Source organism: Rhinoraja longicauda, chromosome 15, assembly GCF_053455715.1.
Source record: "Rhinoraja longicauda isolate Sanriku21f chromosome 15, sRhiLon1.1, whole genome shotgun sequence".
In the NCBI taxonomy this organism is placed as follows: domain Eukaryota; kingdom Metazoa; phylum Chordata; class Chondrichthyes; order Rajiformes; family Arhynchobatidae; genus Rhinoraja; species Rhinoraja longicauda.
The window spans coordinates 25,562,032-25,585,810 of record NC_135967.1 but is presented as its reverse complement, the minus strand read 5'-3'; the positions used below and the strand labels follow the sequence as shown (position 1 = coordinate 25,585,810).

Below are 23,779 nucleotides of genomic sequence, written 5' to 3'. Positions count from 1 at the left end.
TACTTTTATCGAGATGAGAGATATTATTGTTGGAGAAAGGACATTTTTCCTATAATTATTAAAATCAAGCATTTCAGATTAGGTGGAACATGATTAAATACAGATTAAAATTTGCTTTATCCAGGTCCACACAGAGGATCATTCCAACTACATAAATGAGACAACTTATAACCATCAACCTCGACAAGCAAGTCTGCTATAATGGATCAAGCACGATCAATTGTTATGGAGTTTCACGTGGAACTAAGTTCAGACTAGTCAGGGTCCTGCAAAAATCCTTTCAACTAGCACCATGAATAGACTTTCTGTCCATCCATTCGGACTTGGACTCAAAAGATGAAAGTATATAGGTTAAGTAATGCAGTCATGTGCTGTGTACTTTTATGTGTTATGGATAGATTTGAAGCAGAAAGTCATGATCAGTATTTCCATATTAGGAATGGCCCACTTATTTGTGATATGCTCACGGATCAATTAGTATGCAATGCTTGTGCCAATTGCCTGCAGCAAGCTTGCACCATTTCATGCACTGAAGGAAGCCCTGGCCTGGAAATGCCAAGTGTCATATTGGGATGAAAATCGGATTGAGTGTAACGTAACAATTTCATCCTTACAAAAACTGTGGTTGAGTGTCCCAATCCTTTCAAATCCTTACCATTGGACCAAATGTTTCAGCTCAGGCCTTCTTCTTTTGGGAGAGTTGAGGGGGTGGGAGGGGGAGGTGGGATGATGGCATTGTTGTGGTGCTTGGGTACCAACCAGTAAAATACCTGTTGTCCACAGAAAACATGGGTCCCTGTCTCTAATCCACCACTACTGGTTTGGATATCCCAACTGAGGGCGACTACCTTCAAGAAAGTTTCATGTTGGGAGCTACCACTATAATTGCTCCTGCCATGTGAGCAATTTGTGGTTTTCAGTTTTTGCGCCTTACACGTAACTACCCTGAAGCTGTGTGAAATGTGCTGCTTATGTTGATAGCCTCTTGTATGTCACATGTGCAAGATAATCACTCCCTCGTTGCCCTGCATGAAATTGGCATAGATCCAATGTGTAATGCTATTTTAGTGTGCACTTTCAAGACCCTTACAATTACTACCCCAGTTTTTCTTCATTGGGCGTGGTTTAGTTGTAAGACAAAATGAAATGGGTCAGAAATATTCCCAACTTGAGAATACTGGAGGCAACATGTTCCCAATCTGTGTTTGTTGCACAGAATCCTTTTTTAATCAAGTAGCTAACATAAAGCTGAAATTATATTTGTTTAAATTCTTCTGATCATGCCGAGTCCTCAAAGGGGGTGAATGTTATGAATTAATGTATTGCTGAAAAACATTAGATCAGCATAGAGGCCAGATGAAAACATGGTAAATCTCTGCAAAATGCATTTGACAGATTTGCGGCCATATATTGGCTGCTTTAAAAAAATATTTTCAAACAATTTCCTTTTTTCAACTGAAAACCATTTTAAAACAATTGAATATGTTTGGACAGATGTACTTTAATTTAAGCTTATAAATTGAATAGGTTGCTATGTAGCTGTCTATTAGAATTTAAATTTCTTTAAATAGGATGAAATCTTCTGTTGTGAAGTACAAACTTAGCTTAGTACTTAGTAAAATACATAAATTCATAATGTCTTTAAATGATCTATGGACTATTTTATATTAGACCCTCTTAGACTATTTCTGACCTTGGTCACATTAGCAACTGAAATACTTGTGGCTGGCAGAGAGTTGTTCGGTTTGTGGTGTATACAAGCAGAAGCTCTCATATCTTTAAACGGCTCGTCCATGGTGACAGCTTATAAATCAATGGATGCTATCTTCATTACAAATACAGTAGCTACTGGCCATCAAATCATTCTTTCAATGATGCTACACAGAAATCGTGCTTGTAGCGACTCCTCTAATGCCTTGCTATATGTGTCTTCCCAGTAAAATACAGCTGAATTTCACTCATCTGCCTATCTCACAACTCCTAAACAAAAGTGAATGCATTTGAAGGGTCAGACAAAAAGCATTGATGTGGAAAAAATAGCAGGTCATCCATATGTTCTCTGAAATTAATCCCAAAATGTGTGTACATAAATTAAACCACTTTAGCAAGCTTTATTGACCCGGGGCGAGAGTCTGAAAAAGCTTCTGAGAAATAAACAAGTCATTAAAATACTCTGATCATTTTACATCTTGTTTTAATTACGTACTAGTTCCTGAAAAAAAGCTTGGTTATTTTTTAGAACCCCACTGTTATCATCAGTGATCAAACCAGTAAACTGCTGGAGAAAATTGTGCATTAGGATTAAAAAGTCAAAAGAACACATTAAAAAAATGAGGCCACGGCAGTGGCAATACTTGTTAATGATGAAAATTGTGATTTATGACCCAAAATGATCACAGATGTGTTTCAGAATCTCACCGTTGGGATCTAAACTGCAGACTGCCTCTTTCATCCAAAAGCATTTATGGAAATGTGACAGCAGATAATTTAATACATGTTTTAAATTAATTTAAAGATGCAGTGATTCTTTTCCAATGAGATTGGTGTATTTAAAATAAAATGCTGCAAATTTCTCAAATTATTATATTAAAAAGATTTGAAAGCAGCCGATGCCCTTGCAAACATATCCAAAATATTTTTCTTGTGGAATAGGAAGCCAATGAACAGAAGGTAAGAGAGAACAAGAGGTTATCTTATCATTGGAAAATCCTGTTGAAAATCGATGTGACCTCTGCTACTGTCATCCCAATTCCCACCTCCGGTGCACTGCCTGTCCTACTTGTCTTCTTCTGGAAGCTCAATCTAGTTTGTGATCTCCTCCGCTCTCCAGGGGCAGGTTACCACAATGAATCACCCAGACTCCTCTCACACTTCTATTTATTTCCCTGTGCTGATGGGATGTTGTCTGGGAAAGTTGGAGAGGGGGTGGGGGGGCAACTGGATGAGTGGTGGGAGGGTGTTGTAGGCAGTGGCTACAGGTGGTAGTGGAAATGTCAATTCAATTCAAATGACAACCTCCCTGCCAAACATACAATGTAGGCTAGGATGTAGATATGGGGGAATTCATTACACTGTGCTGCAAATGTTAAAAAACAGGCTGAGATCCAGCATTAGAAATGAAAAATGAATACCTTTGGAGTGACAAAAAGCTGCTTCAAAGGTTTTGTGTGCCTTCATTTCAACTGTGCAGCTTATAGTTTGTGGTGCTGTGCTGCCTTGTATCAAGGACCTCCTTACATTCAGTTGCTATACTATGAACACATGTACTGGCAAAACTATAACAGGAAAGAGATGACCTATTTTCACAGCTGAAAATAACACAACATCTCTTTTAAATGCAGAATTAGCCCTGCCCACAGAGATTTCAAGGTCTGTCTAGAAAGTGGGCAGAAATTCCCAGTGTCTGACCAGTTGGTCCTTTGTGATTGTAAACGTGCAATTATACAACAAATACCGGAATTAGTAATTAGAGTGAAACATAAAACAAATATTTTCCTTTTGAAGCATATTGATGAATATAACCGGGTTTTCTGATTTTGTCCAGCATTTTAAAACAAGGAAATGAAATAGCAGGAAGGTCCTTAAGATAACATGCAATATAGTGATCACTGTTATTTTCATCCTTCCTGCTCCAACCATATGCGATTGGCAATTTGGTTGTAGAGAATACATATCCAAAAGGTGAATTTGGATCTGGTGTTGGTATAATGTCCTGGAATTCTTCTGGTAATGTTTTCCCATGTGGAAGAGCAGTTGTGTAAACATCACATGCCAGTTAGAATGCTACATTCTACACACACCATGGCCAAAATGTTGTGTGTGGTAGAATTAGCATATTCCTACCTTGCGTGGCAAAGACCATTCATCTAAAATCTCCCACCTCAGCAGAGTTTGAAGAATGCAGAGAGAATGGGGTGGAGCAGATTGCAGGAATTGGGTATGATTGACAGCATAGATAACAGAGTCATAGAATTACAGAATTAGTCAACGCGGAAACAGGTTCTTCGATCCAGCTTTCTCATGCTGATCAAGATGTTTACCTGATGTAATCCCATTTGCCTGTGTTTGGGCCATACCCCTCTAAACCATCTAATGGATTGGGAAGATTGTAGATGAGCTGAGGTGGATATGTGTCATAAGCCAAATTTGGTAAAATTCACAATTCACAATCATCCTTTATTAGCCAAGTATGTTTTGCAACATACGAGGAATTTCATTTGCCATACAGTCATAACAATAAAAAACAACAGGACACACAAAATACATTTTAACATGGACAATCCACCACAGTGACTCCTCCGCATTCTTCACTGTGATAGAATGGTCGCGGTCGCGGTCGCGAGCCTCTAACCTTCCGTTGACGGGACGATCTTGACTCCCGTAGCCGGCGGCGGTCCTTCCTCGTCGGGGCGATCAAGCTCCTGAATGGGGGTAGGATTTCAGCTCCCCTGCACTGGGCGATATACCCCGTGTCAGGGCTTGTCAAATGTCGTGCGGCTTGGAGCTCCCGACCGGTCTCAACCCGAGACTGCGAGCTCCTTGATGTTAACGTCCGCAGGCCGCAGTTGGAGCGTCGATCCAGGCAAGGAATCGCACTCTCAGATGGTAAACCCACGGCCCCGTGGAGGCTCAAAGTCAGTCCCAGGCAAGGCCTCCAGCTCCATAATGTTAAGCCGCATAGCGACCGGAGATACGATCCGGAAAACAATTGCATCTCTGGTAAGGTAAGAGATTGAAAAAAAGTTTCCCTCGACCCCCTCCCCAACCCCCACCCCAACCCCCACATAAAGCAAACCAGAGAACATTAACACATCGCGGCGCCACCCGGTGGAAATTGTAGTGCAACCTAAAGGGCAGGCATGAATTGAGTTTCATCTAAAGTTCTGTTATATGTTATATCAAAATATTGTGTTGCGTGTTAACATTTCTACATTAAGAACATGGGAAATAGAAGCTGGGATAGGCTATTTGGCCCCATGTGTCTCCTCTGCCTTTTAATAAGATTACAACTGACTTTTATCTCAGCTTCATTTTCCTCAACAGACCTCTTATCCACTGATTCCTTTAATATCCAAATATCTCTAGTCCTGAATGAATACAGTGACTGAACCTCCACAGCTCTCTCGGGTAGAATATTTCAAGATTCACCATCTTTGGGTGAATGGATTTATCCTTAACCCGGCCATGAATGAGCAAATTTTTATGACAATTTCTGAATGCAGAATTCCAAAATGATTGTTACCATTTTTTTAACAATAGAAATACCAACTCCAGAAGAATAATAAAACCAGACATGCCTTGAAAGGTTCAACAGGTTATTGACATGCTGTACCTTAAAGATTGTAGCATAATGGGCAAGCAGCATGGTTACTGTTTGGATTACCATCAGGTGTTCCAGTGTAGGTTCATCTTTGCAACCTGTGCTTATTCTCAACCTCAAATTTAATTCAGGGGATGGGGAAAGAGTACAGGGGAGAGAGCCGAATGCCAAATGGGGTCTAATTCGATGGAGGAGGGGAAGAATAGCTAAAAGTACTTTGTTGATCCAATAAACCAAGCTGAACATTGAATTCTCCAATTTCAGATAACTAACCTACTAATAACCTTCCCCCTCCACCCACCCCTCATCCTATCCCTGTGCCCCACCTTGATTCACACCCACTTTACCTTGCCCTTCCCCTGTCCCCTTTCTTCCATATTCCTTCATCTGGCTTCGTAATTCTCACCTCTTTTATCCTTATCTCACAATTCTGTCCCTTCATCCCGAATCTTTATCCAACCATCTGCCTATAAAAAAAGTCCCAACACAAAACGCAACTTATCCATGTTCTCCAAAGATACTGCCTGACCCACTGACTTATTCTAGGACTTTATGTCCTTATTGTAAACCAGCGTCTGCAATTCCTTGTGTCTCCAGATAAACCAAGCTCCTTGGCTTATGCACGCATACATTCTGAGTAGGCCACACAGCTCCTCAAACCTTTTCCAACATTTGGTTTGATCAGCCATGATCTTGTTGTAACCTCAACCCCAAATTCCTGCCTAGCCTTGCTAACCTATTACCCCTTGTTTTTCAAGTATCTATCTACCTCGGTCTTTAAAATATTCAAATATTTTACTTTCATTCCCCTTCAAGGCAAACAGTTCCAAAGGCTCTTGGCCCTCTAAGAATTAACTAATCATCTTAGCTTTGTTTCAAATGGGTTACCACCTTATCTTAAATAGTGACTGGTGCTTCTAGATTCTCTCACAAGAGGAAACCTATTAATTGCATCATCAGGATAACAACCCTCAGAATCATATGTCTCAGTACCTCCTCTCAGTCTCCTTAACTCTAACAGATGCAAGCCTAATTTCTCCAGTCGATCCCCACAAGACAACTTGCTCATTCCAGGTATTGGTTTGGTAACCCTTTTCCAAACTGCTTCCAAGTCAGTAAAATCCTTTCTTAAATAAGGAGACCAATACCATGCATAGAATTCCAAATGTGGTCTCACCACTGCCCTACATAACTGAAACGTGAACTCCTCACTTTTTTATTCAATTCTCCTAGTAATTAATAAAATGGTTATAGTGCTTTCTAACTACTCACTATCTGTGCATGCTCTGCAATCTCTCATTGATCAGGTAAAAAATGCTTCTGCTTTTCCAGCCAAATTGGGTAATTTCCCTCTTTCCCACATTATGTTATATCTATCAAAACGTTTGCATGTTTCTGAGATGCCTCTTTAATGCGAACAATTCAAAACTACTCTATAATTATTAACAAAACTATAAAATAATTAACAAATTTAGCTTGAAAACATTTATGTGTACACCAAATGAATACACTAAAATGGAATTAACTGACTATTCAGAAGATAGACACAAAATGCTGGAGTAACTCAGCAGGACAGGAAGCATCTCTGGAGAGAAGGAATGGGTGACTTTTCGGGTTGAGACCCTTCTTCAGTCTTACTCCCAGCTGCAATATTCAAGCTCAACATCAAAACAGTTTAAAACCTTCCACCCAAAATGTCACCCATTCTTTATCTCAGAGATGCTGCCTGTCCTGCTGAGTTACTCCAGCATTTTGTGTCTATCTTCGGTTTAAACCAGCATCTGCAGTTCCTTCCTATACATTTCATTGATATTCACCTTGGTTCTCCTCTATTAAAATTAGGTTCAGCTCGGCATGTTCACCGTGTAATGACTGGGGACTTACCATTTTGTGTTTCACTCCTGAAATCCATGAGGAGTACAATCAGAAAATTGCCTGTGAAGCATGGCCAGTAGGTTTGAGACTTCTCTGTTAGTGCAGGAGTCCTGGGATTGGTGGCACTAAGGCAGAGACATTTTCGGCCAAACCATTGGCCCTTCCCAGCTAGTTAATGATTAATAATACATCCATGTTTAAATGATAAAATGAGACTGGTTTCAGGAAAGATGTCACATTTGTTTCCATGATATTAAAAAATGCACATTTTGGTGATACTGCCAGATATTATTTAAATATATATTATTTAAAGATATTTAGAGATATTATTTGTAAAACTGTTTGAACATATATTTTCCTCCTCCACAAAACATTCTTAATTCCAGCTGCAATATTCAAGCTCAATATCAAAGCAGTTTAAAATCTTCACTTGGTCTTGGCAGAAACATCAGTATGCTCAACTGATGTAAAACTACCATTTGATTATTTTAAAAAAGTTATTCAATGCCTTATATAAACCTCAACAGGTTAAAAAATATAATTTGAGGTGATTTTTCCTTCCATTCTGCAATTCATACCTACATAGAAACATAGAAACATAGAAAATAGGTGCAGGAGTAGGCCATTCGGCCCTTCGAGCCTGCACCGCCATTCAATATGATCATGGCTGATCATCCAGCTCAGTAGCCTGTACCTGCCTTCTCTCCATACCCCCTGATCCCTTTAGCAAAAAGGGCCACATCTAACTCCCTCTTAAATATAGCCAATGAACTGGCCTCAACTACCTTCTATGGCAGAGAATTCCACAGACTCACCACTCTCTGTGTGAAGAAATGTTTTCTCATCCCGGTCCTAAAAGACTTCCCCCTTATCCTTAAGCTGTGACCCCTGGTTCTGGACTCCCCCAACATCGGGAAAAATCTTCCCGCATCTAGCCTCTCCAACCCCTTAAGAATTTTATATGTTTCTATAAGATCCCCCCTCAATCTTCTAAATTCCAGCGAGTACAAGCCCAGTCTATCCAGTCTTTCCTCATATGAAAGTCCCGCCATCCCAGGGATCAATCTGGTGAACCTTCTCTGTACTCCCTCTAAGGCAAGAAAGTCTTTCCTCAGGTTAGACCAAAACTGCACACAATACTCCAGGTGCGGTCTCACCAAGGCCCTGTACAACTGCAGCAGAACCTTCCCTCTCCTAAACTCAAATCCTCTTGCTATGAATGCCAACATACCATTCGCTTTCTTCACTGCCTGCTGCACCTGCATGCTTGCTTTCAATGACTGGTGCACCATGACACCCAGGTCACGTTGCATCTCCCTTTCTCCCAATCGGTCACCATTCAGGTAATACTCTGCTTTCCTGTTCTTGCCGCCAAAGTGGTAACCTCACACTTATCCACATTATATTGCATCTGCCATGCATTTGCCCACTCGTCTAATCTATCCAAGTCACTCTGCAGCCTCCTAGCATCCTCCTCGCAGCTAACACTGCCACCCAGCTTCGTGTCATCCGCAAACTTAGAGATGTTGCATTCAATTCCCTCGTCCAAATCATTAATATACGCTGTAAATAACTGGGGTCCCAGCACTGAGCCTTGCGGTACCCCACTAGTCACTGCCTGCCATTCCGAAAAGGACCCGTTTATTCCTACTCTTTGCTTCCTGTCCGCCAACCAATTTTCTATCCACCTCAACACTGAACCCTCAATACCGTGTGCTTTAAGTTTGTACACCAATTACACATCTTAATGCAATTGTAAAATTTAGACTCCAGAACAGAGTGAAAACTGTATCTCATATTAGGAACTTTTATTTACAGACCAAGCTGCATTTCATCTTTATTACATAGCATGCCCAAGTGTTTTAAGGGTCACACTCTACAATTCATTTCATTTTAACTCATTAAAACAAGAATCTTGTTCACAAAATATCTCCCTCATAGTCTTATTCACTCCATGATTTATCTGCAGAGTTTCTGTTATGTTCCTTTCTGTTGATTACCTTGATTTACACTTGCATTCACATAAATACAGTATAAACAAGAGCAGGCCGGAGACTGAGTATCTCGAGGTGAGTGTCTTACCTCTGACACTTCAAGACCTTTTCACCGACTGGAAGGCACGAGATAGGACCATGACAAAATATTCTTTACTTGCCTGTATGAGTGCAACTCCAAATCTCAAAAAGCTCAATCCTTTCAAAGACAAAATAAACCATCCTCCTCTTCAATTCACACCTTCTCCACCACTTAGAGCGGCACACTAGCATAGTGGTAAAGCTGCTGTTTTACAGTGCCAGAGACCTGGATTTGATAGTCACTATGGGTGCTGTCCGTACAGAGTTTGTATGTTCTCCGTGAGATGCGTGGGTTTTTTCCGGGTGCTCCAGATTCCTCCCACACTCCGGATGCTCCAGATTCCTCCCACAAGGCATACAGCTTTGTAGGTTAATTGGTTTTGGTGAAATTGTAAATTGCCTCTGATGTGTAGGATAGTGTTGGTGGACGTGGTGATCGCTGGTTGGCGCAGACTCGGTGGGCCGAAGGACCTGTTTGCATGCTTTATCTCTAAAGTCTAAAAGTCTAAAGTTACTTCAGCATGCATTCTGTACACTGGTGGACCATCCCCAATATGCATTTCTGCCAGTTGTATAAGCCACTCCGATACCACTACCTAGCCCCATGATCTCTACTTCTAAGAGGGGCAAAAGCAGCAGGAGTTATGGGAATACCAATTGGAGGTTCCCTTTCAATTTGCACATTATCCTGACATGGAACTGTATTGCTGCTCCTTCACTATCGTGGGATCCAAATGCTAGAACTTCCCCTCCAACAACATTATGGGAGTACATTCAGCAGAGACACTGCAGAGATTCAAGCCACTCATCTTATCGGGATAGTAGTCAGAGATGGAAAATAAATACTAATCTTTTCAGCATTGACTTATATCTGAAAAATCATGTTCATAAGTCATAGGAGTTTTGAGTCCAGTCAGCCCATGGAGTCCACTCCACCATTCAATAATGGCTGATCTATCTTTCTCTTTCAACCTCATTCTTCTGCGTTCTCCCCATAACCCTTGACACCCAAATGGATAAGAAAATACTGGAGAACATTGTTCCACAAGGAAGTTATAACCACAGGGGTTGTATTAGCTCCCATGCTAGAGTTTACATTACATTTGCCCCCAGAACAGTGCAAAGATTTGCTTTTCTGTGTGACTGGAAGATTTTCTCTACAGGATGGAATTGAGTTGGAAGGGAGGCGGAAAAGTGATAAATAATGGATGGAATACTTAATTTTTCTCGTGCAAATCTCCAAGAATTACTTACAGTGTCACCAATCTGCTCTACTACCACCTTGTCCCCACCTTCAGTTGTACTCTAGCCTTGACCAGTGATTTGTAATTTATAAAATGTTCAACCCATACACCATGTTTTGGATAGGATCAATATAAATAAATGAGTTGAGTATTTTGTATTGTATACTCGCTTAGTAGATACTCCAAACTAATCAAATCCCTTCAATTTCTGCTTGTTAATTTTCTGTTTTATGCATTTTTGAAATGTTGATCTATCAATATTTAGTCAGATGGCTATTTGATCGGCTTCTTAGATAAGTGGCATTTTGAGCCAGGCATAACTATGGACGTGAGACTTTGAAGTTGTGAAGACTTGAGGTGTGAGTTGGGAGGTGCAATGCCCTGAGGCCACACTTTCAAGTATGATTCCTTTGAACGGTGTGAAATGACAGACCCAACTAGTTGCAGAACTTTCTCATTATCCAATAGTAAGTAATCACTTCAATTATTGCAATAAGATGTGCATGGCACTGTTTGTTTACTTGTTTCACCAGTTCAAGTTTCCCAACCATTTCTCCTCCTTGATGGACAATTTCATCAATGTTAAAGATTAGATCCACAAGCAATGAGTTTGGGGTAACCCTTGTTAGCCCATTTTTGTGGTATTCCATAAAATTCACACTTGTTTTGAGTTAGATACTCGATAGAAGTAGCCATTATAATCTTAAAGCAAGATTAATTAGAGTATTGCCAAACATATGATGAGCTCACCCTATGATTCTTACAACTTTTTTTAAAATCCAAGTTTTTTGGGAGGCTGGTCAAAAAAATCAGTCATCTCCAAAATATTACAAAAAAAATGTGCAGATTTATACAGAATGTTCTTTCTGCCCGAGCACATATTGCATTTTTTGTTTTTAAATTGGAAAAATAATACATTGTTCTGAAAATTTGGCATAATTTTGTGAACATTACACACAGCTACTTATTCCAATTGCTGGAGACCACTGAAAGTTAACCCAATAAATGTGGACATTGCGAAGTAACAGTGCAATTTCCATCTGAATTTAAAAGTTCTGACATTGTAGATCGATGATTGAAGTGCTTGTGCCAGTTGCATTCTGATGTTAGTTTCCAATGAGGGAATGCAAAATGGAATTGATTTCCTACCATTTACCACAGATGATCTAGTCCTACAACCTGCATCAGGTTGGATCAGCACAAGAGCAGCTTCATTTCAGTGGAGAATAGTTGCAAGGGTCTAAAGCAAGTACTGATATATTAGATTTTTTTTTTAAAATCTTGAATTCCTTGCAAAAGATTTTAAATCTTTTATTATTTTTGTATAAATTTGAGGCACAGTGGTGCAGGTGGTACAGTCACAGCCTCACAGCACCAGGGACCTGGGTTCAATCTCACCCTTTGTGGTGTTCATGTGGAGTTTACATTTTCTCCTTATGATCACATGAGTTTCCTCTCGATGCTCCAATTTCCTTCACTATCCCAAAGACATGTGCGTCGGTAGGCTACTGTATATTACCCTGGTGCACAAGTATGTAGTAGAATCTAAGGAGAGAATGGGGAGAGAAGATGAGATTTAGGAAGTATAAAATGTGGGATTAATTTAGGATTAGGTGGTTGATGGTTGATGCCTGATAGGTCTTTCTTCATGCTATATCTTTCTATGACCATATGACTCCAGAAACATTTAGCACTCTTCACTGTTTTAACAGCTTGCAAAGCCAGGTTTGGGTACTTTGACAACAGCTGCACTGAAGCATGACTATTTCAGGCCTTTTCAGCTGTTCTTGAGGTGGGGCTTGGTCTGCTCTCCATCCTCCCAACTCTATCTTACCCCATCACAGAATGATTACTCAAAGAATAAGGTTATTACTTTACAAAAGGCCTTTTGCCAAACAGGACTTGGTCACAACAGATGGAGCTAATTTCTCTCAGCAAGCTGCCCTAGGTGAATAGCAGCAAGGGCAATCTAGTTTCTCAAGTCAACAGTGAGTACAAAGACTCAGCACTGACCACAAATTTGGGGTTATTGTTTACTTATAAAGCATTAGGGCAGGCAGGCCATAGACTGGGTGAAATTAATAAATATTTTATGATGAATTATTTGCTTCACAATTTCAATTTTCAGTTTGCTTTGCAATAAATTATTTTGATGATGACAGCTGTTGTTGAATTAAAACTGCCCAGAGTTAGACCTTGAGTGGAGCTGACACTGTAAACACTGATTTCCTGGTGACTTATCAGATATTTTCTATGACTGCGGCAAAGCATAAAAGTGAACTCTTCAAATGACAGGAATATATTTCATGAAAAATGACAAGCAATTTGTAGGTACCAGGACTGACATAAATTACTTTATCTAACTGAGCTATTGGATTGGAGGTGGAGAAACCAAATCAGTTGACTTATATTAATAAAAATCTTGAAATGGAAACAGTTCAAATTTTATCGATCATCTACTTGACACATTGTAACCTAATAACTGTCAACTGCACGGAGCAGCCCTCAATTCAGCATAGCAATCAGAATACTGGGAATTTGTTCACATATGGTTGAAAATACATCTGATTGTTTCCTTCTGTTTGTTCTCCTGTGACCTAGGCTCCAGTCCATGGATCTAAGTCTTAGAACTAGTATCATTTTTGCAGTTTACTGCGAACAACGATAGTTATAGAGACATACAGCGTGAAAACAGGCCCTTCAGCCCAACTAGCCCATGCCGGCATACATATTGTATTTTTACTAGTCCTACCTGCCAGTGCATGACCAATAACCCTCTAAACCTATCCCATCTATGCACCTGTCCAAATGTCTCTTTTTCCCTGTGGCTATCAAACTGTACAACTCCTCCCCCTTCCCTCATGCAAAAGACTGACTCCCATTCCCTCTCTTCCCCCCCCTTCCCTTCCCCAATCTTTGCACATCCCCAATCCTGGGCTTTCCACTCGTCATTTTAATTTCATGTTTCATGTATCTTGTGTTTTATGACAGTTGGCAGATCAATTTCCCTCCTGGGATAAATAAAGTTCTACCATATTGCATTGTAACAATAGTACCTGCCTCAACTGCCTCCATATACCCACCACTCTTTGTGTGAAAAAAGTTACCCCTCAGAATCCTATTAAATCTTTCTCCCCTTACCTTGTTTAAGGTAAGGGGAGAAAGATTTAATAGGATTCTGAGGGGTAACTTTTACTATTGTATACCTCTATAAGATCACCCCTCATCTTCCTGTGCTCCTAGGAATAAAATCCCAGCCTGCTCAACTTCTCCCTATAGCTCAGGCCCTCAAGTCCTGGCAACATCCTCGTAAATAATCTCTGCACCCTTTCCATCGTGATAACATCTTTCCTATAACAAGGTGACCAAAACTGAATACAATACTCTAAATGAGGCCTCAACAATGTCTTATGCAACTGTAACATGATGTCCCAACTTCTATATTCAATGCTCTGACTGACGAAGGCCAATGTGCCAAAAGCATTCTTGACCACCCTATCTACCTGTGAACACTGCATTTTCCCATCATAAAATGTATTCCCTGTATTTGTTGGACCAATAGATGTTTCATATGCCAGACTACAATGGTTCAAAGAATGGAGTTTATTTTTTGTATCTCTCACTTTATGTTCATCCTTCTCCATATTGTGCCAGGAGTCACAAAACCATTTTGTTGATGTTGAAATGTGGAACAAAAGATAAAGTGATGGAAGAACTCAGTGGGTCAATTAGCATTTGTGGAGGTAGAGATGTGGTTGACATTTCAGGTTGAGACCCTCCTTCAGGACTGAGACTGCAGAGGGAAGATAGTCAATATACAGAACTGAAATGAACATTCCCACCACTCCCTCACCCATCTAGCCCTGTCTGCACATCACCCCCTCTCCCCTTCTTTTAGTTCCACCTCTCATCTTCCAGCCTCTGTCTCGTTCTTCCCTCTTGTTTCTATACACTTGCCATATTTCCTCTACACACTTAGACCTGACGCAAGGTATTCACCCAAAAATATCAGTCATTCTTTTGCCTCCATGAATGCTGCATAACCTACTGAGTTCTTCCAGCAGTTTGTCTTTTATTCCATCCTGTGCTCCCCAGATTTGCCTCGGTATTTGGATCGAACCAAGAGCAAAGAGTAGAAATGAATGGGAGGAAGATAAAATAAATTGGTATCTGGCACATGGATATGTGGGGATAGTATAATTATTAAAAATTCATTTTAACAGTGAGGAAATCTTTTCATGAAGCTAGGAATTTACACCGATCAGCCTAAACATTATGACCTGATGAGCCAAAACATTATGACCACCTGCCTAATATGCTGTTGGTCCTCCGTGTGCAGCCCCATACGCAGCAGGGTGCGATGCACTGTGTATTGTGACACAATCCTCCCATGACCACCATTCAAATTTTTTGTGACTTGTGCTACAGTAGACCTTCTATCGGTTTGGACCAGACGGGATAGCCTTCGTTGCCCTTGTGCATCAATGAGCCTTGGGCGCCCAACACCCTGTTGCCGGTTTGTGGTTTGTCCCTCCTCGGATCACTGTCGGTAGGTACCACTGCTGACAAGGAGCACCACACAAGCCTTGCCGTTTCAGAGAAGCTCTGATCCAGTCGTCTGGCCATAACAATTTGGCCCTTGTCAAAGTCCCTCGGGTCTTTACTCCTGCCCATTTCTACTGCATCCAACACATCAAGAACTACCTGTTTACTAGCCGCCTAATATATCCCACCCCTTGACAGGTGCCATTGTAACAAGATAATCAATGTTATTCACTTCGACTGTCAGTGGCCATAATGTTTTGGCTGATCGGTGTATGTCTAATTATGGAGTGTTGATGAGTCAGTGTATAGGGGAGAGATAGAACACCTGGTTGAGTGATGCTGCAAGAACAACCTCTCATTCAACTTCAGCAAAACCAAGGGTTACTCCAGATTTTTGTGTCTGTCTAAAGAACTAATCATTGATTTCAGAAAGGGAAAGACGGGGGACCACGTGTCAATAGAGAATTTTCAATGTCAATTTTCATTGGTGGGTTAGTGGTGGAGAGAGTTATTGGATTCAAATTCTTGGATGCTAACATCTTCCTGGGCTCAGCAGATAGATGTAATCATGAAGAAGGATGCTGCACCTCTACTTTCTTAGTTTAAAGTGATTCGGCATGTTACTGGACACTCTAACAAACTTCAGATGCACTGTAGAAAGGATCCTGACTGGTTGCATTACAGTAATTCCAACACACAGGGTTGCAAGAGACTGCAGATAGTAATGAAGTCAGCCCAGTCCATCATGGATCCAGCTCTCTGCCATCAAAAGAATCTGCATGAGACACTGCCTCAAGAGGACAGCATTTATCATTGTATCCTTAGCATCTGGGCTGTACCCTCTTTTAATTGCTGCCATGTGGTAGGTGGTGCAGAAACATGGTCTCATACCATCAGGTTCAGGCATAGCTACTTTCCTACAATTATCAGGTTCTTGATAATTTAAGTTTTTGTGTGTTGCCTGAGTATACAGTATGTTCATGTGAAGCTGCTGCAAGCAAGATATTCATTGTACCTGTACTTCCCCATATCTGTGCCGATGACTGTAAGTACAACTTAGCTCAACTTCAAACAACACCATCATTAAATATGGATCTGATTGAGGGATATTTGTCATTATATAAAAATATCATGTATTGGTTTAATGCAGGATACTTCTTGGAAGCTCATGCAGTAGAGTTATGTTTATATTTCTCATGCCAAGCACCTAAGAAAGTGTGGATTTTTTTTTGTTGCACATAGCTTTTTGAAAGAAAAATTCTTAGAATGCACATACTGCCTATTATAATAATGGAATTCCATAAATTCAGTTACAGGGAAGGTGGGGTGAGTTCTGATTGAAATTTATTTAATGTACAATTAAATCACAGACATCATAACCCCTGTTCAATGTGATAACATCTTCACCTATTCAGTCAGCCCATCAGCTGGAAACAAGGGGCAAATCACATTTTTCTGTACACAATAAAACTGGAAAGGTGGTCAGTCTGTATATTTTTTAGATAATTGTTACATTGCATTCAGGACTTTGCACATGTTACCTGCAACCATCCCCTCATTCACAATCTCATACACAATCAGTGATTGAAAGATTGTTGAAAAATTGATATACAAGATATATAAAGGTGATGTCAACCTATTGACTGGTTCTCTACCTCATGGTATAAGCACTATAAAAACACAAAATACTGGAATCACTCAGCAGGTCAGGCATCATCCGTGAAGAGAGAAATGGAGTCATCACTTCATGTCCAAGATCCTTTGTTACAACTGAATTGTTGGAAATGCTTCGCTTTCCATGGGGGCTGCCTGACCGGTTGAGTATTTCCAGTCTGTTCTTTATATATTTTTGAGATTTCCAGCATCTGCAGTTTATTTTATTTATTTATTAGCACCATCATTCAAGATGGGTTGTGCAGGCTGTATTTAACTGTTATGTATTCTAAATGTGATAACCTTCACTAATTCCCCTTTTTGTGTACCGTGCAGATGAGACTCAGCTTGTGATGCCCACGATCAGAACAAGCATTGAGAAGTTCCACATGGCTGGGCAGGTCCTGCCTCCAGGGTTTCCTGCACCATTCTTGTTTGCTGATGGACTCTCTTCAATAGAAACACTTCTAACCAATATTCAGGTAAAATTTTAGCACAAACCAAACAGTATAAATGGATTAAGGAGAAGTTAGATACAAAACACTGGAGTAACTCGGGACAGGCAGCATCTCTGGAGAGAAGGAATGGGTGACGTTTCAGGTCGAGACCCTTCTTCAGGAGAAGTATTAGTCCATGTTCAATGCAATATTGTACTTTACCAAAAATTAAAGTTTGTATCAACCCCAAAGACAAAAACAAGCAGATGATACAGTAGCAACTGGGGAAAGAAAGAAGGATCAGGCATAAATATTACTTTTGTAGTAATATTTTAATTTGAGAGTGAGGATTTCTCATCTTGTAATTGCAGCAAAATTATGATAACTTGCTAGGTATCGACGAACGACAGTAGTAGCAACATGATTTTGTTTGCTCAACATAAATGTGTGTAGGTGAGTGGAAGAATCTAGGAGGAGTTAATGGAAAATAGGGAGAATAAAATGGAATTAGTGTAGGGTTAATGCAAAAGGGTTATTGATGGTTGGTGAGGAATTGATGGGTCATTTCTCATGCTGAAAAATTCTATGACTGAAAAATCCAGGAATTTTAATGTTTTTTGTTAGATTACCTTTTTACTGCAAAATATTATGTTAACTCCTCTGCAAATGTAACTATTTTATTTTATTTTGAATCCCCCCAAAAAATTAGGATAAATAATAACTTCCTTTTATTCAGGGGATCAATTATTGAAAAAGGCTTTTAAAGCTTCAAATATTCTGGGCAGTTTCATTTTAAGAAGATCTATTCTATTTCAAGTTATATTGTAGTTTTACATGTCCTTTGTGAATTAATTGTCATCTTGCATGCCAATGAACATTGCATTTGCTGTTTTCAATTCCCCTTAAAACTAATGTACATTACAGATCTCCTAAAAGGCACATTTTCCTCATCTACTCAAACTGTAGTGCACACAGAAGTATGTTTCATTCAAAGTTATAGAGCAACCTCCATCTTTATTAATACACAAATACGAATTGCTGCCTTATCTATCAGTTCTATGCACATACTGTCAGAGATTATTTTATCCATCTTCTGCTAACATGCTTATATTTGAAACTCTTAATAACTTATATTAACTTAATGGCTTTGATTCCCCATCTCTTAACTTTTTATGTTAATTTTTACAAATCCTTATATGCAAGGCATCTTTTTCCTCCTTATTGAATGCAACAAGGTATTTTCTGCAGATGAGAACTGTTGCATAACTTCACCAGCTTTAGTCCTTGTTTATATTGGTATGGTCACCATGGTCCACAGGGAAATAGATTCCTGTGATCTGTGTAGTTTGCAACACCATGTAAACAGCTTATCTCTGGCAGAAGGCTTGTGCATTCAGCTTTTTAGCTGGGAGGGGAAGAATTTACCTTTGATAGAAATGGGGAAAATTAAATCACATTAGGAGTGCAATAGGTACTGATACATTAGTCTTGCTGCCGTTAGGTACAACTGTAAGTTACTTTCAATTAATATAAGATTCAAATAACCTTAGCGGCAGCACATTGGCACAACAGTAGAGTTTCTGCCTTACATCGCCAGACACCTGGGTCCGATCCTGACTACGGTTGCTGTCTGTACGGAGTTTGCGCATTCTCCCCATGACCTGTGTGAGTTTTCTCCGAGCGCTCCGGTTTCCTCCCACACTCCAAAGATGTGCAGGTTTGTAGGCTAATTGGCTTGGTAAAAATTGTAAATTGTCCCTAGTGTGTGTAGGATAGTGTTAGTGTGTGGGGATTGCTGGTTGGCGTAGACTCGGTGGGCCGAAGGACCTGTTTTCGCGCTTTATTTCAAAACTAAACTAAAGGACACTTATACTTTGAGAGATATACTTCGGGATTTGGTTACATTTTACAGAATCACCCTGGCCTCATATTTTTGGATGTTGGATTAGAAACACTTCCTCAATTATCCCATTGCATTTCTGCTTCTGATATCGAATGAGAGCCTCGGTGAGTCTGGTGGGAACTTAGTAGCAGTGCACGGCATGAGCAGAATCTCTTTCTTCCACCAAAAAAAATGCAGATCTAATCACGGGAAGCAGTGATGCAACAAATATGGAAAATTGTAGTTAATAATGATTAATTATATCATTAGCCATTCAACATCTTATGTGTTGCATAATAAATAACATTGACATGAACCAATCTAATGAAACTCTACTTTGGTAATTTAAAATTACAAAATTCATTGGAATAACATTCTCAAACACCAGCCTATTTTTAGTTGGAAAGCCTAATTTAAAAATGATGTAAAAGGATATATATTTCCAAGGTTAGTGTTCATTTTATAGTTTGACTTGTTTTGTAATAATTTATGTAAAGTTTAAAAAAAACTTTTCTCAATTTAATGCAAGTTTTTGAATATGTTCCCTTGCTGGTTCAATATTCAGTTTCATTACTTTTCATAGTCCTTCTCCACAAATTGCAATTTACTCAGAATCCCTTGGCCTACATTTCCTTGGAAGTGGAGAGAGAGATGCTCCTCTCTTTGCAAAATTGCTCTACCTCCCAACTATTTGATTTACAAGCAACGATCTTCATTGGAAATGATTTTGCTCATGCAGTTTTATTCCGGCTCCATCTACCTTCCCCCGTTAACAGTGAAGGATCTTAACTCATCTGTACCAGATTATACATTACTTGCCCTTGCGCTTCTGTAGATGTTAACTGCTTATTCACTAAATCATCCCGTTTTGATACTTCTCTTGCTTTCGTGCCTGTAACTGTGCCATTAGACTTCCATAAACTCTCTCACAATTTATTCACCATTTCCTGCTTCACCTATCCCTGTCATGTTACAAGAACACTGCAAGACAACTAGGATCACTAAGCTAATGAATTTTACACTTTGGAAATACAAGGGGCCAAAGTGTGTAGTAAATTTATAAGAAGCAAAAGATCGGCAAAATGCTTTACACTTAACACTTACTTTCCATGACATTTATAAGCAGGTTACTTTTGAAAATCTTATGGCAATTTGTAAATAAAGATATTAAAATGTTACAGAATGTTTTTATGTAAAAAAGAAAATAGTATCTGCGATGTAAGCAGGTATTATTTTTCCTGTCATGTGGAAAGTCACATCAGATTTACATGAATGCATAGGCTTTCTCCTGGTGTTCTGGTTTCTTCCCGCGTCCCAAAGATGTGCTGGTAAGTTAATTGGCAATTGAAAAATACTCCTCGTTTTTTTTTAGTGGCAAAAACAATTAACGATAAGTTGTTGGGCAAGTGCGAAAATACGTTCCAGGGATATAGAGAAATTATGAAATGAGGGAACAGGGCAATGGATCTACAAACCCTGGTCTCCTAGGAGCCAGTATGGAACTGAGGACTCAATGGTCTCCTTTAATGTCATTACATGTACAAGTTAAGGTAACATCAACCTCGTGTTCCAATGTTGGTCATGCACGGTGGGAGTTTGTTTTGTAACAATAGTTAAACAGGAGTACAAGAGCTGCTAATTATATTTACAAAAGGCATTTCCTCATCATGCCATAAAGTTTAACTCTACACTGCTTTTGAACCAAGCAGCATATTTTTCCTTGTTCGGGGAATTCTCCAATTCCACCAAAAACACTTGTGAAAATTCCAAACCCTAACACCGCGAGTTTCGTTTGATGTAATCAATTGAGTCCAACCTATCCTAAACGGTAGGGAATCTTTGAAAACCATCTATTCTTCCAAAACTTATGATGTATTTTATACATTTGTAATAATAATTAGATTATTATGTTTGTGTTGTGTTTAGAGCAACTGTTATGATAAGGTAAAAAATACCAGAAAATGGCAAAATATTCTGCTATTTCCAGTTGGTTATCAAACAGTATTGGATTGAGCTGTTAACGTTCATAATTTAGGCATGAATGAATGTAAGAAAATAGAAATTATGCTGAGTAAACATTCACCAGCTTCTACATATATTGAGGACTTTCGTGGATTGCATATTAACTGGGTCAGTGGCTCATTGTGAAACTGTTCAATGATTATACAGGGTCTGCTGAAAGTGGCTGTTGACAATGCTCGTGTGCAGGAGAAGCAGATACAACAGGAGAAGAAAGAACTGAAACTGGAGCTGTTCAGGGAGAGAGAAATGAGAGAAACCTTAGAGAGACAACTCACAACAGAACAGCACAATAGAGGTAGGTCTCAAATGGTAATCAAATGGAATGTAAGCAACAATGTCAGGGCTGACTCTAAACAGAGTGCTTTCTCTGGGTCTGAATTGCCTTATTAGACTTGGTCATGATACTGAGCAATGATAATTGCATAAGCCAGCAGGAAAACTTTGCCACTGTGGTAAAGGCTGATGTCCTTCAGGGCAAAGGCATCATAGTACAAGATTTTAATGAAGGATTTTACAAAATAAAACAATTTTTCTCAGCATTGCCACAAGTCTACGTTTACAGCTACAAATGACTTCAGAGTAGTTTTTTGTTGAGCTGGTGAGCTTCTTCCCAGGCTGCATTAGGGAAGAAATGTTGCCTGATTTTTAGTTATTTCATGTGATATGAACTTTATTGATATTGGCAGCATTGTGTATCCCCTGAGGAGGTGGAGGTTTCGGGGAATTAGATGCTGTCTGGCGAGATCACATTGGAAATCTGTGTAACTGCAACCATTTTGAGAAGTCGTACCTGGATACTGATGTTCAGTATATAAAATGAAAATTACGCTGGGGGGCAAAATTAATTAGCAGAAGATTGACATTATTGTGAACATTTTGAAGTGTAATGTATATGGATGGTGAATTATTGTTGATGAGTTGATTATCCAAGTCAGTCCAGATCCTCGTATTGATGGAAATTATACAGAGACATGAATAATATGTAAAGGTAACTGGACAATTTTCAGTAGACAAAACTTTTTTCTATCATATTAATTATATAAGATACTTGAATTTTAAATAGATATTTTAATTAGATCTGTTTATGAGATATCGACTGGTTCGCAACTACTTTATGAGATTAGAGAAAAATTTAGTTTCCCATTGACCCCCCCTGATGTGAAATACTACCGTTAAATTAAGAAAGTAACCATCTTGTCTGTTTCCCTAAGCCTCTATTGATACCAGGCAAACCGTTACAAGATGGAAAATTCAGACTCTCGCTCCATCTTGCATCCTCTGAATTGGCACTACCCTAAACACGCTGTTGAGATGATGAACCTGCAGTGTGGCCAATCTTTGTTGAAAGCCTACCTATGTGGCATTGTGCATTACTTCACCAGCTCACTGCATCCAGAATATTAAATACAGTTTGATGTTGAGCATACTAAGTTAAATCAATCCACTGCCCACTTCACAGAGTTGCAGCGGTATAATCATTTCCACATCAAATTCAGATTTTTGCTTAGATTAAATTATCGATTACATACAAACTGTGGCATATTGATTTACAAATTTACTATCTGTTTCTCATTCAAATTTCCATCTAAATTCCTCAGTAAATGTATTTATATGGCTCAGTGGCATTTTATTCTCTGGAACATATAATTTTGAGAAGCAATAGTTTACAACCAGTTGGTGAGACTGAAGCTGCTTCAATACCTTGAGAATGTTGCTCCATAGCACCATTAAACCTCTAAGAAATGTCCTGAAATAGCATTGTTGCATTAAAGGTAGTGTGATGTGTCCTCAATAAATTCATTTGAAATATCTTTGCGTTGATGCCTCTTACCAATATCGTTATTTTGTCTGTTGCTTTAATATTTAAAATGGCTTAATGTAGGATTTAGAGTGGAACGCTTGACCCTACAGGCTTGTGCCTGTGTTTTATTTGCTCCACAGCATTATGTCCTACTGGACAGTTAAACACCAAGGAATAGAACTTTCTATAAGTTTGTATGGTGTCCCTTCATCCCATATAGCATGGTTCAAATTGGTCATTTGGTGAGAATGAGTGTACTGATATTGCAAACTTTCAATGGCAAGTTGAAGGGATGGCAAGTTAAGAGAAACCAATGGTTTTGACAGGCAGCTTTTAAACCAGTAGCACTGTTCAAAGTAAAAGAAACATTAGTTAATAGCAGAATGCACAATCAATGTCACCTCCAAATGGTGAAATCCAAGTCTGGCCCCTTCTGCTTATTGGTTCGTACTATAAAAACAACTTACCATTTAAATGACCCTGGGTGTTCTTAGTGGTTTAACAAACTAACACGTGGCAATTTAACCATTAGAATTTGTTCTTCCTCAATGTACAATGTTGAGAGCTGGATTTTCTTTAGTTGTTAAGACATTGTACTGATTTTTTACAGCACTTAATAATTTTCAGCAGTTTTTTTTTGTACGTACATTGGCATGATCATTACCAACCCATCGATGGCTATCTTTCCATTTGCAGATTACAATTTTAGAGTTTACTAGACCAAGTGGACCCGTTGTGCCCATTCCTTGTAGAGGGGGGACAGGGAAGGGGAGAGGGTATGATTGAGTGAGGTCTGGACCCAAGGCCTCTCTTGTATTGTAGCACCCTCAACCCCCCACTCAATCCCCCTTATCCCCCCTTCCTCCCCCTACTGACCCACTCCATCCCCCCTAGCCACCCCCACTTGCCCCTCCCCTGCCCCCAC

The 23,779-nt window shown here is 39.5% G+C and overlaps 1 protein-coding gene across 9 annotated transcripts in view; it reads left to right on the top strand.

Moving 5' to 3' along the window:
* The window catches only part of dacha (dachshund a), a 331,988-nt gene that overhangs the window by 265,950 nt on the left and 42,259 nt on the right, over positions 1-23,779 (top strand). For all 9 annotated transcript variants that reach the window (XM_078412308.1, XM_078412305.1, XM_078412307.1 and 6 more), the window contains 2 exons: positions 17,049-17,194; positions 21,201-21,348. In XM_078412308.1, the coding sequence (XP_078268434.1) occupies positions 17,049-17,194; positions 21,201-21,348 (294 nt within the window). The remainder of the gene's footprint in view (positions 1-17,048; positions 17,195-21,200; positions 21,349-23,779) is intronic.